Source organism: Diabrotica virgifera, chromosome 6 (assembly GCF_917563875.1).
Source record: "Diabrotica virgifera virgifera chromosome 6, PGI_DIABVI_V3a".
Classification (NCBI taxonomy): Eukaryota; Metazoa; Arthropoda; class Insecta; order Coleoptera; family Chrysomelidae; genus Diabrotica; species Diabrotica virgifera.
The window spans coordinates 189,297,212-189,313,484 of NC_065448.1; the positions used below are offsets into that span (position 1 = coordinate 189,297,212).

The 16,273-nt window shown below is 31.8% G+C and overlaps 1 protein-coding gene across 5 annotated transcripts in view; it reads right to left on the bottom strand.

Moving 5' to 3' along the window:
- LOC114328055 (neuropeptide F receptor) overlaps positions 1-16,273 on the bottom strand; it is a 1,158,133-nt gene that overhangs the window by 113,704 nt on the left and 1,028,156 nt on the right. For all 5 annotated transcript variants that reach the window (XM_050653552.1, XM_050653550.1, XM_050653551.1 and 2 more), the window contains one exon: positions 2,062-2,304. In XM_050653552.1, coding sequence (XP_050509509.1) covers positions 2,062-2,304 — 243 coding nt within the window. The remainder of the gene's footprint in view (positions 1-2,061; positions 2,305-16,273) is intronic.

Consider the following 16,273-nt stretch of genomic DNA (forward strand, 5'->3'; position numbering starts at 1 on the left):
TTATTACCAGATAACGGCTCAGTTTTTCCGTAGAAACTTTAGAAAAATATTTAATAATGTATATAGGCTCAATTGTAATAATAAAATAATAAAAAAAATATAATAAATATAAAGAATAAATGAATATAACAATGTAGGTATAGTCGGTTCGCTAAAGTCAGACACAACTGGCTAGTGATTTTAGTAAGTAATTTTGCCAATATGGTAAAATTTGCAAAAAAATAATTACAAAATACAGTAAAACCTGTTAGTAACGGCCACTAAAAATGAAAGAACTATTGGCCGAAATAGAAAGGTGGCCGCTATTGCCAGTTTTTGTAGTCTACATATAATTGGTTTGGGAAATTTTTAAACTGGCCGTTAGGACAGGTGGCCGATGTTGGCAGGTGGCCGTTAACACAGGTTTTACTGTACTTAATAATTACTAAATAGTTCGTAATCTTGCCAATTTTAGCAAAATTGGCCAAAAACAAAAAAATTACCGACTAAAGTCACTAGCCAGTTGTGTCTGAGTTTAGTGAACCGACTATAATAGAAATTTCAATAAAATGTTTTTTATTTAGCTTAAATGCTTCGACAACTTAAGCCATTGGCAGAAAATTAATAATTAGATGCCTTCAAAACAAGGATTACTGCGTCTTTATTTATATGCATTATGCATAGAAGCATATCTTAGTGCATATTTCAACTGTTTTTTTGTGCATATTTGCATGAATAATTTAGGGTTTTATAAGTGCATATTTCCCGAGCTCTAGTGATATAAAATTATTGAGAAAATAATGTACTTTCGTTTTGACTCACCCTGTATTTGTTATTAGCAATGTCAATAATTTTTTTTAAATTTTGACAATAAATAAAAAATATGGCATTAAAAAACCATTGCTATTGTGCTTATTTTTATTAATACAGGGAGTTGAACTTTTTACGATTTTCATATATAAAATTGGTTATAACTTTGTAAATACCCTGTATAACATAACAAACCTTTATATTTTTGTGATGGTGAAGTTAGCAGAATTTCGAGTATAAAACAAAAAATAGTGTATTCCATTTAAAAAAACACAAGTTTGGTCTGCCACTGTGTTATCGAACAACCTGTAGCATTCTAACTAATTTTGTAATAAATGTCAAGCTCAAAGTTGGCTACAATTTTTGTTATTACCTTTAATTGCTATCTATTACTATAGCGGATCTATTGAGCTTTACTCCACTAATTAATCACCCTGTATATAAACACAGAATTTTCACTTTAACCTTTAACTACCCGCGTATCAAATTATAACATAAGTACACGCATGGCGTACTTTGTACGCCACCACAGAATGCACTTAAAACAAGTTTTTTTTTATTTTTTTTTTTTTGAAAAATTAATTTAGTTGTTTGTTATAAACCTTATTCGGCATCAGCGAATGCTTGGAGTTCCTTCTCAGTAAGTAAATTGGGATTTCTAACGAAAATCTGATCCCTCGAAAAATAAAGTTGCCAACAAAAAATTGTTTGAAATGTTATATTTTACATGAGAAAAAGTAATATTTATAAAGAAAAATATATTTTGTGCTATAGTGACTAAAAAACAATTGAAAGATATCCTAAATTACTACAATCGTGGCATATTTTGTACATTACCGGAAACAACAAATAAAAAACCGGTAATTACGACCTTCTTAGAACGCCGATTATAACCAAACTAAAACCAATTATAAAGCACATTTTAATGATAGGTTACATAGATAAACAAGGTCAAAAATTAAATTTTTAAATAATATATTTGCAGTAGAGTTCTTATATCTGGCGTACAAAACATGCCAGCGCGTGTAGTTAAAAGTTAAAAAAATTCATTCGTTTTTTGACCGAAACTTCAAAATTAATGTGTACATAAGGGGTTAAGATAGAATCCACTTGGAAATTCATTGTGTCTAGCTGAAAATTGATTTGACACTCAATGCTGCAACGCATATGTTTCGTTAGAGGAGTTTAAAGCACGTCTTAAGCCTAAGATATGTTGGTGCAACTAGGCATTACTTATCTTATAATAGTCCTGATTTAATTAGAGAAAATTACCTGATATCTATCCAGCGCTATCGCAGTAATGGAGATAGTGGAAACATAAGTACTTGTTGCTTGCAGTATGCCAATTATCTTGCATACAAACAGATTATTTCCGAGAGGGAAGTATTTCGTCAAAATTTCCATAAGTGTGAGGGGCATTGTAATTGCGCACAAAAGAAGATCCGCTACTGCTAAGTTCACTATAAACATATTTCTAGGAGTTCTCATGGCGGGCTTACGAACTACAGCTACGATCTGGAAAACAAATATGTATATCAGACTACAGAGACCTTACAACTGTTAGAAATATGAGTTAGAGATTTGCTGATGTGAACGATATGATTAGTAACCCTTAACTTGATACTGTGTAGTTCAATATAAACTTTTGGATCTCCGAATTTTCTGAAACTTGGTGTATAGCTTCTGCGGGACGTAAAAATAAGACATTAAAGGTCATACGATCTTTTTCTTCTTCTTTTTTTAATGTTATGTTATACGATTTGAGAGTAATTTGGCGTTTATTTAAACACATTTGCATTTTATATCGTAAAGTATCAATGGAAAAAATAATATCTATTATCTAATATCTATTTAGAAAAGACTTAAAAATGTCATTATACGGAATTATAACAAGTTATTTTAATTCAAAACACATTTTTGATCAAACTTTAGTGTAGAAACATTTTTGCATTTTCCTCCATTCCCAAAATACATCATATTTGATTTGGCTGCAAATTTTCCCACAGATAGCCAAAATATAGGACTTTCAGCGGTTAAATGGATTTAAATTATTTTTCAATATAAAACAAGTTACATGCAATGATATCAGACTCAAAATTATATTAGTCCAGTCGGGATAGCATTTGACCTTGCATGCCAAACTTCCCAAAATTTAATTTTTTTAATCTTTAGGGGGGTCAATAGTAGCCTAAAGGACATCGCACACATCTTATGGAAAATATAATGTCACTCAAATTCAATAAAATTTATACCAATAGATTCGTTTTAAATTAAAGATCAAATCTTATCATTGCGCCAACTCTCTAATTTTCAAAAATAAGAGCAGAAATTGATATAAATAAATCTGAAATCAAATGGATAGGTACATAAGTTAGAGAGAGAAAAAATATTTTAAAATACCCAGATTTTCGGTACTCCATAAATCAGCGGATTAGTTTCACTAATCCGCTTAGGCCCAGCGGGATTTAAGCTGTTATGAATAGCACTCAGAGCAATAATGATTGTAAACTAACATTTTATGGACTAAAAAATGTGATTTCGATAAACTTTAATTGCAATTTGCGCCGTAATTAATCATAATTAAGAGTTGGCGCAATGATAAGAATTGATCGTTATATTAAAACGAATCTAATCGTATAAATTTTATTGAATTTGAGTGACATTATATTTTCCATAAGATGTGTGCGATGTCCTTTAAAATATAAAATTACGAATTGGCAGGGATGCCCTAGCGGCAACTGCTAGCAAAAGACTAAGTTTTCAATCTAATAGCACATAAAACAACATCAAAATATGTTACTCTACATTCTACCAGATTGAAAACAATGGGAACTTCCTCTGGTTACACTTTCGAGGCTTCTAAAATTTGCAAGCCATACGGATATTGAGACTAAAGAAGATGGGGGAATTATAGATTGTAAAATTTCCTCATCTTCTTTAGTCTCAGCATCCGTATGGCTTGCAAATTTTAGAAGACTCGGAGGTGTAACTAGGGAAGGTTCCCTTTGTTTTCAGACTGGTGGGAGGTAGAGTAATAATTTTAATGTTATTTTATATGCTATTAGATTGAAAACTCAGTCGTTTAGTAAAATAATGCTTGCATTTCACTTGAAGGTAGAACAACTTAATGAACTTGCTGCCATACTAATAGCGAAAGAAGACACCGGACTGCTTTTGACGTTAGAAACATAAACATTGACATGATTACTCTATTTGTCATTCGGCATATCTGATCGTTCAATAATTCTAATCTTCTATTTCTTTCCCAGTCCTGAATATTCTTCACCTTGCATCTCCTTTAGATATCTGTACTTCTAACTCTGACCCATAGTGTTTTACCATCGATGTTTCTAAGGGTTTTTATCTCTGGTGCATCTAGCATTAATTTGTTATGCGTTACGGGCTTGTTTCTGCCGCGTATGTCATTATTGGTCTGATGACTTTTCTATAAATCCTGCCTTCCCATATTGTTTCCTTAAGGTAACGTGCGGATCTATGCAGTCTATCCATTTAATCTACCACTTTTGTTTCCAGCTTTCCGTAGCTAGACAGTGTGATGCCCAGATATTTAGACTCCATCACTTGTATTATGTGATCATCCATTTATAATTAACATCTTAATATAACCAATGCTGTTATAACCATGCATTTTGTCTTTTCGGGAAATTAGCAAGTTGTATTTTCTGGCGGTTATAATGAATTGGTGCAGCATACGTTGTAAAAAAGATCTTCAATTTTAGAGATTAGTATTGCGTCGTCTGCATATTAGCTTATTTTTAAGTTGTTTTTCTCTGATTTGGTATCCTCCTTTAGTTCTGACTTTGTTACATTATAATATTTAAAAATAAAAAAAAATTTTAATATTTTAAATAATTTCTTTGTTTTCTTTCCCAGGCACTCTTCAACTGTTTTTACTTTAGCTGTTTCCAATATATTATTTCTTATTGATCTTTTATTTTGTTTGTCCCACTTTCCTATCCAGTTGCAGTTATATTAAATTTGGCTGTAAAAAGTTGTTGTAATAGAAGGCATTTTAATTTTTCAGTGTTGCACCTTGTTATTGTCTTTGTATTTCTAGTTTTTTGATTAGATGTTCTTAGCCTAATTTTTGTTCGGACAAATATTATCAATGTCCCCACCTGCCTCGCAAGCTTAGCACGTCGAAACAAGTATTTTCACATCTTGCATCTCTACTATTATATGGTGGATTTGATTTCGGGTATTAGTATACTGAAACCATTCCGTATTCATGTTTGTTTGTGTATGTTGTTATGTTCAATTGTTGTTGATTTAACAATAATATTATTGCTCACCGTACGCCATATAGTCGGGTTCTGTTATAGTAGTTGTATGTAGAGTGGGGAGGCCTATTTTAGATCTGTAGGTATATTTGTTCATGTCTTATTTGTGCGTTAAAATCTTCACCAATTATTAACATATTATGTTAATAATTGGTGAACTGTTTTATTTTACAATTTTATTCTTAATAAACATTTTATAATTGAGGGGGCCAGACGTAAAAGTGTTTTAGTGCAGTTTTGATAGTTCTGAGATAATCAGTTTCAAAGTTTTTTGAGTTTTATAAATTCTAGGAGTCATTAAACTAAAATATGCCTAGTGTTCAATGTACTATAAAATGATAAAAATATAAGGGTATATTATTACTCTTATTATATCCTTCCTTTTTTTCAATTATTAAAAAAATGTACTTGAATCGGTACATGATGTTGATAAATGTTGCTAACAAAACGGTTCAAGAGCAGACGTTAACTACATATTACTAATCATTTTTGTCCCAGCTGTTAGTTATCCACGGTATAACTACAACTGGCACGTTGCATAATACTTAATTAGTCTTCAAAATTGGACACAAACCTAATATTTATTTACTTAAAATTAATCGTGTATTAATATGTGTTAACACATTACAGAATACTAAAAATAGTTTTGTGGTAAAATGGTTCAAGCGCACTTAAACCCGTTTATTACTATTTGTTTTTACAGAATACTAAAAATAGTTTTGAAGTAAAACGGTTCAAACGCACAGTTAAACCTGTTTAGTACCAAAACAAAGTGCAATTGTTTTCAGTGAACTAAATGTAATGGCGATAGATGGCGACTGTAGGGCGAAATATGCTAAAATCGTGTTACCACCAAGTTCTAATACCATTTAAGTATGCGAATCTGTACTTAGAATAAAATTTTTAAAAAAGTGCACTTAAACCCTTTTACTTCTAACACCCTCAATTATCAATTAACCAATAAGGATTTAGCAACCTCAACAAGATACGTTGAATGAAGTAGGTTTGGTGGAACTCCGTGACTGCATAAATATAACGTCAAATGTGACATTATTTTGTAATAAGTATTTAAAATAGTTTAAATTCAAACAAATTAAGGCACCGCATTAATATTTTAACTGCTTTCTGTGTAATTTGTTTAGGTATGATGAATTTAAATTGTTTAGTATTAATTATATATATACAGTTTAAAGTTTATAATATATTATTATAATAAATCTTCGTTTGGAAATTGTGATTTTTATTTTTAGCAAAACCTGTGGTTGTAGAAAAAGTATAGTGTGTAACACGTGCAGAAAGGTAATTTCTCACTCGTTCGAATTGCGGCACTCGCTTGTTCTCGTACCGCAACTTTTGAAACTCGTGAGAAATTAGTACCTTTCTGCACTTGTTGCACAATATACTATTTTCTACGGCCGTGCTAAATCAGCCACTTTCTCGCAAGCATTTTCTTTCCGAAAGTAGCACTTTCCCGCATTAATGCGGGAAAGTAGAATACCTTGTGATATGGCTTTATGATCCATTATAGTACATACATGAAACTAATATTTAGATATTATTTACTAATTTATCTCAAATTTATATTATTGTGTTCATGTCTTAATGAAATTAACTCGATTATTTCATTCATAGGAGATTCTGACCAATAGAAAACTACATAAATAAAAATTAAACTGATAATTTTTGATAATATCCCGTCGTCAAGTATATTACGTCAGATGCCCTTCGTTGCTACGAAAAAATACATTCAGTGACATTAATGACAATTAATGTTTTAACAATTATAAAAGTGTTTACTTTCAACCGTGAAATATTTATAATAACTGTGTGTTTAATTGTACTAATTTGTACTTACATAATTAAATTACAATAAAATTTTGGTTTTTAACAGTTTCACTCATGAAATAATCGCAACAAATTGCACTCGATCTTTAAAATTATTATCGAATTTTTGCTCTCGTGACACTTTGACATAATTTCACTCCCCTTCGGGTCGTGAAATTAAAACTGTCAAAGTGTCACTCGGGAAAAATTCGATAGTTTTAGAGCTCTTGTGCAATTACTACTGATAATTAGTTGACATGGAATTATTTTGACATAATATTCAGAAGTTAAATCAGCAGAAAATAACAATGATTTTGAATCGTTATCCTGGAAACCAATTTTATTTTATTGAAAATTTAGTTTTGACAACCGTGTCAGAGAACGCATTGAACAATTCAATGATCAGCTTGCATCAGTGATACATTTGCAAAAAGCCACGAATTACTCGTTTACATTTCATATTACCAAGCAAAAAGTAAAGTCTTGTCAAAAATGATTACATTTGCATACATTTTTGTATTACGTACTCGTGTAAGTTGTATTTACTGGTAAAAAAATTGACATAACTCTATTTGTTGTGGCTATTTCCCAAACGTATGGCCGTAGAAAAAATATTGTTCCTAACTCATGCGGAAAATGTCTTTTCCGCAATCGACTGCTTGTCCGCACTCCGCTGTCACGTCGTTTGAGTCAACGGCAGTTGCGTGTGGGAAAGTATCACCTTGAGCCATAGATAGGAAATAGTTATTTTCCTAACTAGTGCGGAAAGTGATACTTTCCGCATAAGTTAGGAACAATATTTTTCCTACGGCCGTATGTTTGGAAAAAAGTCACAACAAATAGAGTTATATCAATTTTTATTTACTAGTAAATACAACAAAATATTTAGTGGAAAAAAAAAGAACGTCTATTTATTGCTTCGTAATATTAAAGATAAATGAGGAATTCGCAGCATTCTGCAAATTTATAACGGATGCAAGCTGATCCTTGAATTGGCACTGTGTATTCTCCCTCGACCTGTGCTCGCTGTGATCACTCGACTTAGATGTAGATGGTTCTAGAGAATCGATACTTAAAATTTTGTTACACACATCTATTTTTTGCTTTTCAGAGTCTTCTAGGTAACCTTCGGCTACAGAAGTTGTTTTCCAACCTCCTAGACGTTTTATATTTGTTATCGTTTCTCCAAAATCGGCTATGAAGGTTGCTGATGAGCGTCTGTAGCTGTGTCCTGTGTAACGTTCAGGATTGGGTAGATGCAAAAAGGCAGCAATTTCGGAGGGGATTTTTCCAAATGTATTAATTCCTACACATTTCACTGTACATTTTCCTTTCTGGTATTTTATAAACAAACGCCGATGAGTTGTGGTTGAAGGTCGTAAACTGACGTATTCTCTGTATAGCTTCAAAAACACTCCATTGTTTATTTCTTCTGAGACAACAAATAATCTCACAGAGTTGTTTTTCGAGTCCGTAATTTTAACGATTATTAGATTCCCTTTGTCTTCAATATCGTCGAGAGTGATTTTCGTAAGTTCGTCTCTACGACAAGCCCCAGATAAACCAAAAATGGTAACTACTTTTATCATAAGATAATAATATATCTCGTTTGGTGCGTCTAACATAAATTTGGCTATATTTTCTTTATTAAAAATGTTTGCTTTTTGTGTTCGAAAACCACTATTTTTTTTTTTCAAAAAAGTTGATAGTATAAAAAACTTACTTATATCAATATTGTGCTTTATTTTCATTAAACTTTTAATCATGGAATAGCGTGACCAAAGTGTGTTTGATTTAAGCACTTTGCTCAATTCTAAAAAGTATGCCAAAAATACTTCCTCATTATAGATCCTTACTTTCATATATTCGCACCACTTCACAAAATGGACAAACTATTTTTGATACCTCTCTTTGAATTTGGCAGGCAACAAATTTAAATTTGCTTCCGCGGCGGCTATCAAGACAGCTTCCGGGATCTCTTCGTCCGATGAATCCATGTAATTTTTTAAAAATTGCAGCGAAAACACACAAATGCATATGTTGTTTGACAAGGTTGTCAAAATCAAACTTTCAATAAAATTGGTTACTATGACGACGATAATGGTTTCAATGACGACGATATTCAAAACCATTGTGATTGTCAACTGATTTGACTTATGAATATTATGTCAAAATAAGAATAAGAATTTTCGCGTTAATTTCATTAAAACATGAACACAATAAGATAAATTTGAAATAAATTAGTAAATAATGTCTAAATATCAGTTTATTGCATATATTAAAATATATTATAGTGCCATATTACAAGGTATTCTACTTTCCCGCACTAGTGCGGGAAAGTGCAACTTTCGGAATCAAAATGCGTGCGGGAAAGTGGCTGTTTAGGTACGGCCGTAGAGAAATAACTGTTTCAGTTATTGCATTACTTACTTACTTACAGAAAAATGCATTACATTTTTCAATAGTTTATACAAAAATTACAATAGTTGCTAGATTTTATTATTGACATAATAACAAATTATGATTTTCTCCAGAATACTAAAATTATATGAGCATACGTAAGTCTCCGTTTAAATATATTTAGGAATAACCAAGTCTATCTCATTTCTTTTATAAAACGCGTTCCCTTGTAGAAGTTTTTATCATCATGTTCATATTTTTTCAATCTTGCTTTTCTTTTGTGGCGAACAAAATATAGCGTTATTTGTTGGGGTTTCGAATACATATATATTATAATATCGGAGTTTTTCTTTATTCGAATAAAATCGAATATATATACATGGGTATGTATATTTGTATACAGAATAAGCCAAATAAAAACGGAACATATGCCGTTAATACAGTTTATCGGAACTACGTTTGAAATAGTAGACCAATATAAAAGTTTGACACACATAAGTCATAGCAACTCAACTATCTGTCTCGTTTTAGGTTAAGGCTACGGCCAGACAAGCGACAATTTACGGCGCCATAAGAGCAGTAAAATGAAGCGCGAAAATGGGTCCCGCGGTGAGTGTAGTGGATGGCCAGACTGAGCTGTAAAATATCGCGAAGCAATATCTAACGGGTCCATCTTCGGGGTCGTGTTGCAAACAAATGGACCTGGGTCCAAATTTGTATCTCATCTAGCCACAACCACGACCAAAACACTGTATTTACATCTTGCGACACGCCGTAATTTACATCCCCGTCTGGCCATGCTTTTTATTGCAGTTACTACCGCTTCATTTTACTGCTGTTACAGCGCAGTTAGAGCAGTAAAATGAAGCGGCAGTAAAAAAGCATGACCAGATGGGGATGTAAATTACGGCGTGTTGCGAGATGTAAATACAGTGTTTCGGTCGTTGTTGTGGTTAGATGAGCTGCAAATTTGGACCCAGATCCTTCTTCCCAGGACCCATTTTCGCGCTTCATTTTACTGTTATTTTGGCTCCGTAAATTGTCGCTTTTCTGGCCATAGCCTTAGCCTAAAAGGAGACAGGTAGTTGAGTTGCTATGGTTTATGTTTGTCATATATTGGTCGACTATTGCAAACATAGTTCCGATACACTGTATTAACTGCGTATGTTCCGTTTTTATTTGGCTTATTCTGTATACTGTATGCGGCAAAAGAAACAGTACTGAAATGAATATTGAAATATTTATTATTATTTATATGTACTGTTGTTTAATTGTTTTTTTTAAGGAAATTCAAAAAAATTAAATTTATATCAACGACCATGAAATGATAGTTTTTCATCATCCTGTATATGGCCAAATTTGTTTAGAATTTAATTTTACTAGTAAACAAGTGTTTCGGAAAAATTAAAACGATTAGTGATAATTATTCGACGAAATTGACGGGACATTAACAAAACTTTTCGGTGATTAGAAAGTGGAGAGAGCGTTGACGGGACAATAACGTTTTTAAGATCCTTCCGGGAAGGTATTTTAATGTGGTATACAAACGGTATTATTTTAGTTGTAAGAGTAGAAAGTAGAAAATAACTAATTATGATTTTCCTTGAATTTGACAAATTGGAAAAGTTATGTGGAAGACTATTGGGTTTCTTAAGAAATAAATGGTTTGAGAGAGGTTTTTGTTGAGTGGACGAAAAATATGGGGAGAAGGGATAATGGATGTGAGAGTATGGATTTGAGAGAAAAATACGGACACTGTGTAATTGACATCAGAAGAAGGCAGTCGAGTTTTAAAAGTGTATAATCAGTGTAGAGTGGTGCGATCAGCCTTTGCGAGCAGAGTCAAGTTGAAACCAAATCGTCGACCGGTTGAAGAGTTAATTTTCCTGGTCCGAGGGAGATTCCTTTGTTTTGTCTAGAACGAGTAGCTGAATATTATCCGTTTGTGCACTAGATATTCGAGCAAGTCCTGTGTGTTTTTCTTGGAAGCAGTTTTGATGAGGGGGATTTTTTCGCAACAACCAAAGAGTACGTGTTGAGAGAATCAAGGACAACGCAATCCAGAAAACGAGGGAGTGAAGAATAAAAGTTTAGTCAAATCATTTTTCTGAATGGAGAAAAGTTATTTATATCAAGACCATATTTGTTTACTTGTTTATTGAACAATATTTTTGTAACACAGTCATTTCAAATTTGAGAAATCAGTTCAAAAGAAGAAAAGCAAAATTCATTCAATTTAGTATGAGTAAATAAGAAATTAATTAAATAAATAATTTTGTCAAAACAAGGAGATATCAGAGTTAGAGTTTTAATTTATTAAGTTAGAGATTGTTGCAACAAAGTTAAATTTTAATAATTTTGAATCATATGTACACGGCATTTAATAAAAACAATAGATTACATTTATATGAATTTGAGTGTTGTCAATTTCTCTGTTTCTACCCTGGAAGAAGTAAGCAACCAGAAATACTAGAATCCACAGATTACTGGTATTGGATCAGATACAAAATTAGCCCTGATAATAAAATTGATTGGAAAATTTAATTGGAATTTAGTTATGTCTTTACATAGGCAATAAATAAAATAATTGGATAATAAGTCAAATTAATAATTTGCTAATTAATCGAAATAAATAGAAAAGGTAGAGCATAACAGTATACAGGGTGAGTCACCACTAACGGGACGGAATATTACAGCGAAACGGTAAAAGATTTGAAAAAAATTTAAATTGAATAGTTTGCAAGTTGATAAAAGCTACATTTTAAAATTATTTTGAAATATACAGGGTGTCCCAATAAATGGCGGCGTATCAAAGTTATATTTTTTCTTATAAAACACCCTGTATTTTATTGAATTTTTTAATTGTCTCCAAAAAATAAGGTATAGTTTCATAAGGCTTCCCTATACCTATGTACAGAGTGTTCTGAGTTATGTTGACTTTTCTTAAAATGTAAAGTTTTAAAGAAGGCTTATTCTCAAGTTATTTAAGAAATTATAAAAACATTACTATTACATCTAAATAGTTGGATATTGGTTGAATGTATCCCATGATTAATTATTACAAATTTGTCTACAGGGTGTTCAAAATTTATAGTTTCATTAGTGGGGTATTCATTGTGTCATATGATGCGTATTTTAAATAGAACATCATGTATATTAATAAATAATTATACTTAACAAATTTACCTCTTTCGAATGGTATATGGATGTCCTATACCTAGGTCTCATAGTTTTTGCGTAATTTACAATTATTTAAATTCTTACTGTGTAAATCGATTTTAAAACAAAAGATGAAGTTAATTAATGTCATTGTATGACATTGCCATTTTATGACGATACGATCTGGTAATTATCTTATAATTAATGCATTCCATGATTGATTATTACACATTTATTTAGAGGGTGTTTAAAATTTACAGTTTCATTATTAGATTATTCAATGTAGCATAATATGATGGGTATATTATTAGAACACCATGTATATTAATCAAAAATTGTACTAAACACAGGTTTCTGGGTTAGGAAGTGAAGCATTTACAATATTTTTAATATAACCTTATTTAAAAAAATTCATCTTGGTCAATCCTGGTGACCTAGGTGGCCAAATATGTGGACCGAATCAATCTATCCATTTATTTCTAAATTTTATGTTGAGGTTGTTCTTAACATCACGTCAAAAATAAGCAGGAGCTCCGTCCACTTGGAGCCACATGTTTGATCGCACGCTAAGTGGAAGGTTTTAAGAAGGATTCAAAAAACTTGTTTTAAGAAATTTAAAAAAGTTGCTCTATTCAGATTTTCGTCAAAAAATATGGTTCGATAACGTACTGGCTCAGAATACTGCCCCAAACATTAACACTTCATCGGTGTTGGCGATCAACAGTAAAATTTTTGTTTACTGTATCATAATAAAATGAAAGCTATGTCTATTAACTAGACGATTATTATTAAATGTAGGTAGATTCGTTTGTACACAATACATTCGTAAAAAAATCAGGATTTTCTCCAAATTCTAAAGTCTATAAACGAAAAGTTAAACGTTCCTGTTCTGTCTAATGCTGGTGTAGTTGAGTTTTATACGGATGATAGTGGTTTTTCTTATGTATTCTACATACACTTGTTAGACTGATCTCCAATTGACTCGACATTTTTCACGTAGGTACTAGTATTTGGGTTTTCCGTACCAGAAAGCAGGACATCAAGTTCGTTGACGTCGTCAAAAATAAATGGTTTATTTTTATTTAACTTTTCCTACCTATGCAAAATTACCAGCAGCACGGAATCTATCGAGAAATTTCTCAAAAACGTCCTTTTTGGGTGTCCTCTATCAGGATACTTTTAAGCGTAAACTTTAGAAGCTAAGAAAAAATTTTAAAAATATTCCCCAGTGCAAAGTAGCATGTCAACTCTTTCATAGGTAGTGTGATTATTCATTTTTAGGAACAATTAAATTTGAATGTAATTGGCTTTTCCAAAGCCATTTTTAAGTAAAAAAAAATTTAATATCATACACGGATGTTTATAGTTTTGATAATTACCAGACCGTACTGTCATAAACTGACAATGTCATACAATGACATTAATCTTTTGTTTTAAAATCGATTTACAGATTAAGAATTTAAATAATTGTAAATTACGCAAAAACTATGACACCTAGGTATAGGACATTCATATACCATTCGAAAGAGGTAAATTTGTTTAGTATAATTATTTATTAATATACATGATGTTCCATTTAAAATAAGCATCATATGACACATTGAATACTCCAATAATGAAACTGTAAATTTTGAACACCCTGTAGACAAATTTATAATAATTAATCATGGAATACATTCAACCAATATCCAACTATTTAGATGTAAAAGTAATGTTTTTACAATTTCTTAAATAACTTGAGAATAAGCCTTCTTTTAAAACTTTACATTTTAAGAAAAGTCAAGATAACTCAGAACACTCTGTACATAGGTATAGGGAAGCCTTATGAAACTATACCTTATTTTTTGCGGACAATTAAAAAATGCAATAAAATACAGGATGTTCCATAAGGAAAAATATAACTTTGATACGCCGCCATATATTGGGGCACCCTGTATATTTCAAAATAATTTTAAAATGTAGGTTTTATCAACTTACAAACTAGTCAATTTAAATTTTTTTCAAATCTTTTACCGTTTAGCTGTAATCTTCCGTCCCGTTAGTGGTGACTCACCCTGTATATATTTAGTATACATTATATAGCTTTCAAACGTTATTAACGACGTTCTTGATAAAACAGATGTTAAAGGTGCCATTTAGCACGACAAAATCTTTAATTCTAGTCTGCAATTCCGGAATGTCAGACGGTTGTTCGGTCTGCTGTACCTCCTTCAGCAGTTCCCATAATGTTTACGCATTAGGTGACGTTCGGCCTGGTGAGTGGCTGCCTCCCAAAATGATCGTGCAGTAATTGTTTAAACAATTTCTTTTCAAAAATTTCGCCTGGGACTATCCTGATTTGTTTAAGGAGGGCATATTTGAACAGGAATACGCAAAAAAAACGAATCAGAAATTTTTTTAGACGCGAGCGGCGTTACAACGTAGGCTAATATTATTTTAGTGCATTTAAATTTTATGAGTGTCGCTTTTTATAATGTAGGTTATGTTAAAGCTAAATCGGTATGCTTTTTCGACAAAAGTCAAACGAGCAATCAATAAAATAAATGAACTTTACTCTGTTGGGAAATTTTCCCGTTGATAATATTTTGTACGTAAATTGTTATCTTGGGAGCTCGAAAATTAAACTTTCAAAGTTGGTTACTCGTAAAAGCAAAGTAATCTAATTTATATGGTAAATATATTTTTTGATCATGTTCAAAAAGCATCATATTATATTATCGTTTAGAAGTGGTTTATTTCCCGGTAATTATATTATATTGTTATGATTCGAAAAAATAGAAAAAGTGAAACTCATAGAACACGAAAAATAACCAAAAATTTTAGCAATAATTGTTTATTGCTATATGTATTGTTATATTTCTATTTGATATGAAAATTAAATTTTGATAATTATAAACAGAATTCAATTTAATATAAAATATTTTCAATTTTCTCAACCACGGGCATATAAATTTAGAACAACCTGTATACAACAAATTGTTATATTTAATTTTAAGAAGTGATTAAACGAAACTCGGGACAATGCGCTTATAATGAACAAAGTGAAAGTCGCGTACCATTGTCGTTGTTCGCGGAAGGTTCGATCATTAGCCTATGCTAAATAAGACTCAAGTGAAATCGATAATAGGTCATTATCGTTGTTCGCGGAAGGTTCGATCATTAGCCGATGTTAAATAAGACTTAGTGGAAGTAGATAATAGATCATTAAATTTTGTAATTAGTAGAAAGTAATTTTAGAATGGGAATTAACTATTTTTCTTTTGAAATCCATTAAGCATATTTAGAAAGATTAAAAATTGGTTTTGAGGAATACTGCGAATGAGAGTTGGTGGTGGAAGTTTGATTTGTGAATCTGGAAGGGATATTTAGAAAGTAGGGGAATGAATGACAAATAGAAATCAGAATGTTTTGAGCTGTCGAGAAGAGAAGTCCAGTAGTAGACGGTAGTGTACGGAGAGTGAGAAAGCCGGTGTAGTTCCGTGAGTGTGGAGTATCTATCGTGGAACGAGAGGTAGGCCAGGTTGAGAGTAAAAGAACCTCCTTGAGCCAAGAGTTCCCGGTAGCTGATTGCAGTTTCGAAAAAGGTAGAACACAGCATCACGACAGAAGCAGGAAACGAGAGCTATACGAGCTAGTTTCAAAGGAGAACATTACTGAAAGCCAGGACGAGGTTTTGATTGCAGCCAAGGATAGCAGGAAACGGGTCTTGTGTGAAGACATTCTCAGTTCACCAGAAAAAGGTCAGTCTCATTTGTTTGGACATGAATGTATGGGTTTTTCGTATTAAATACCACATTTAA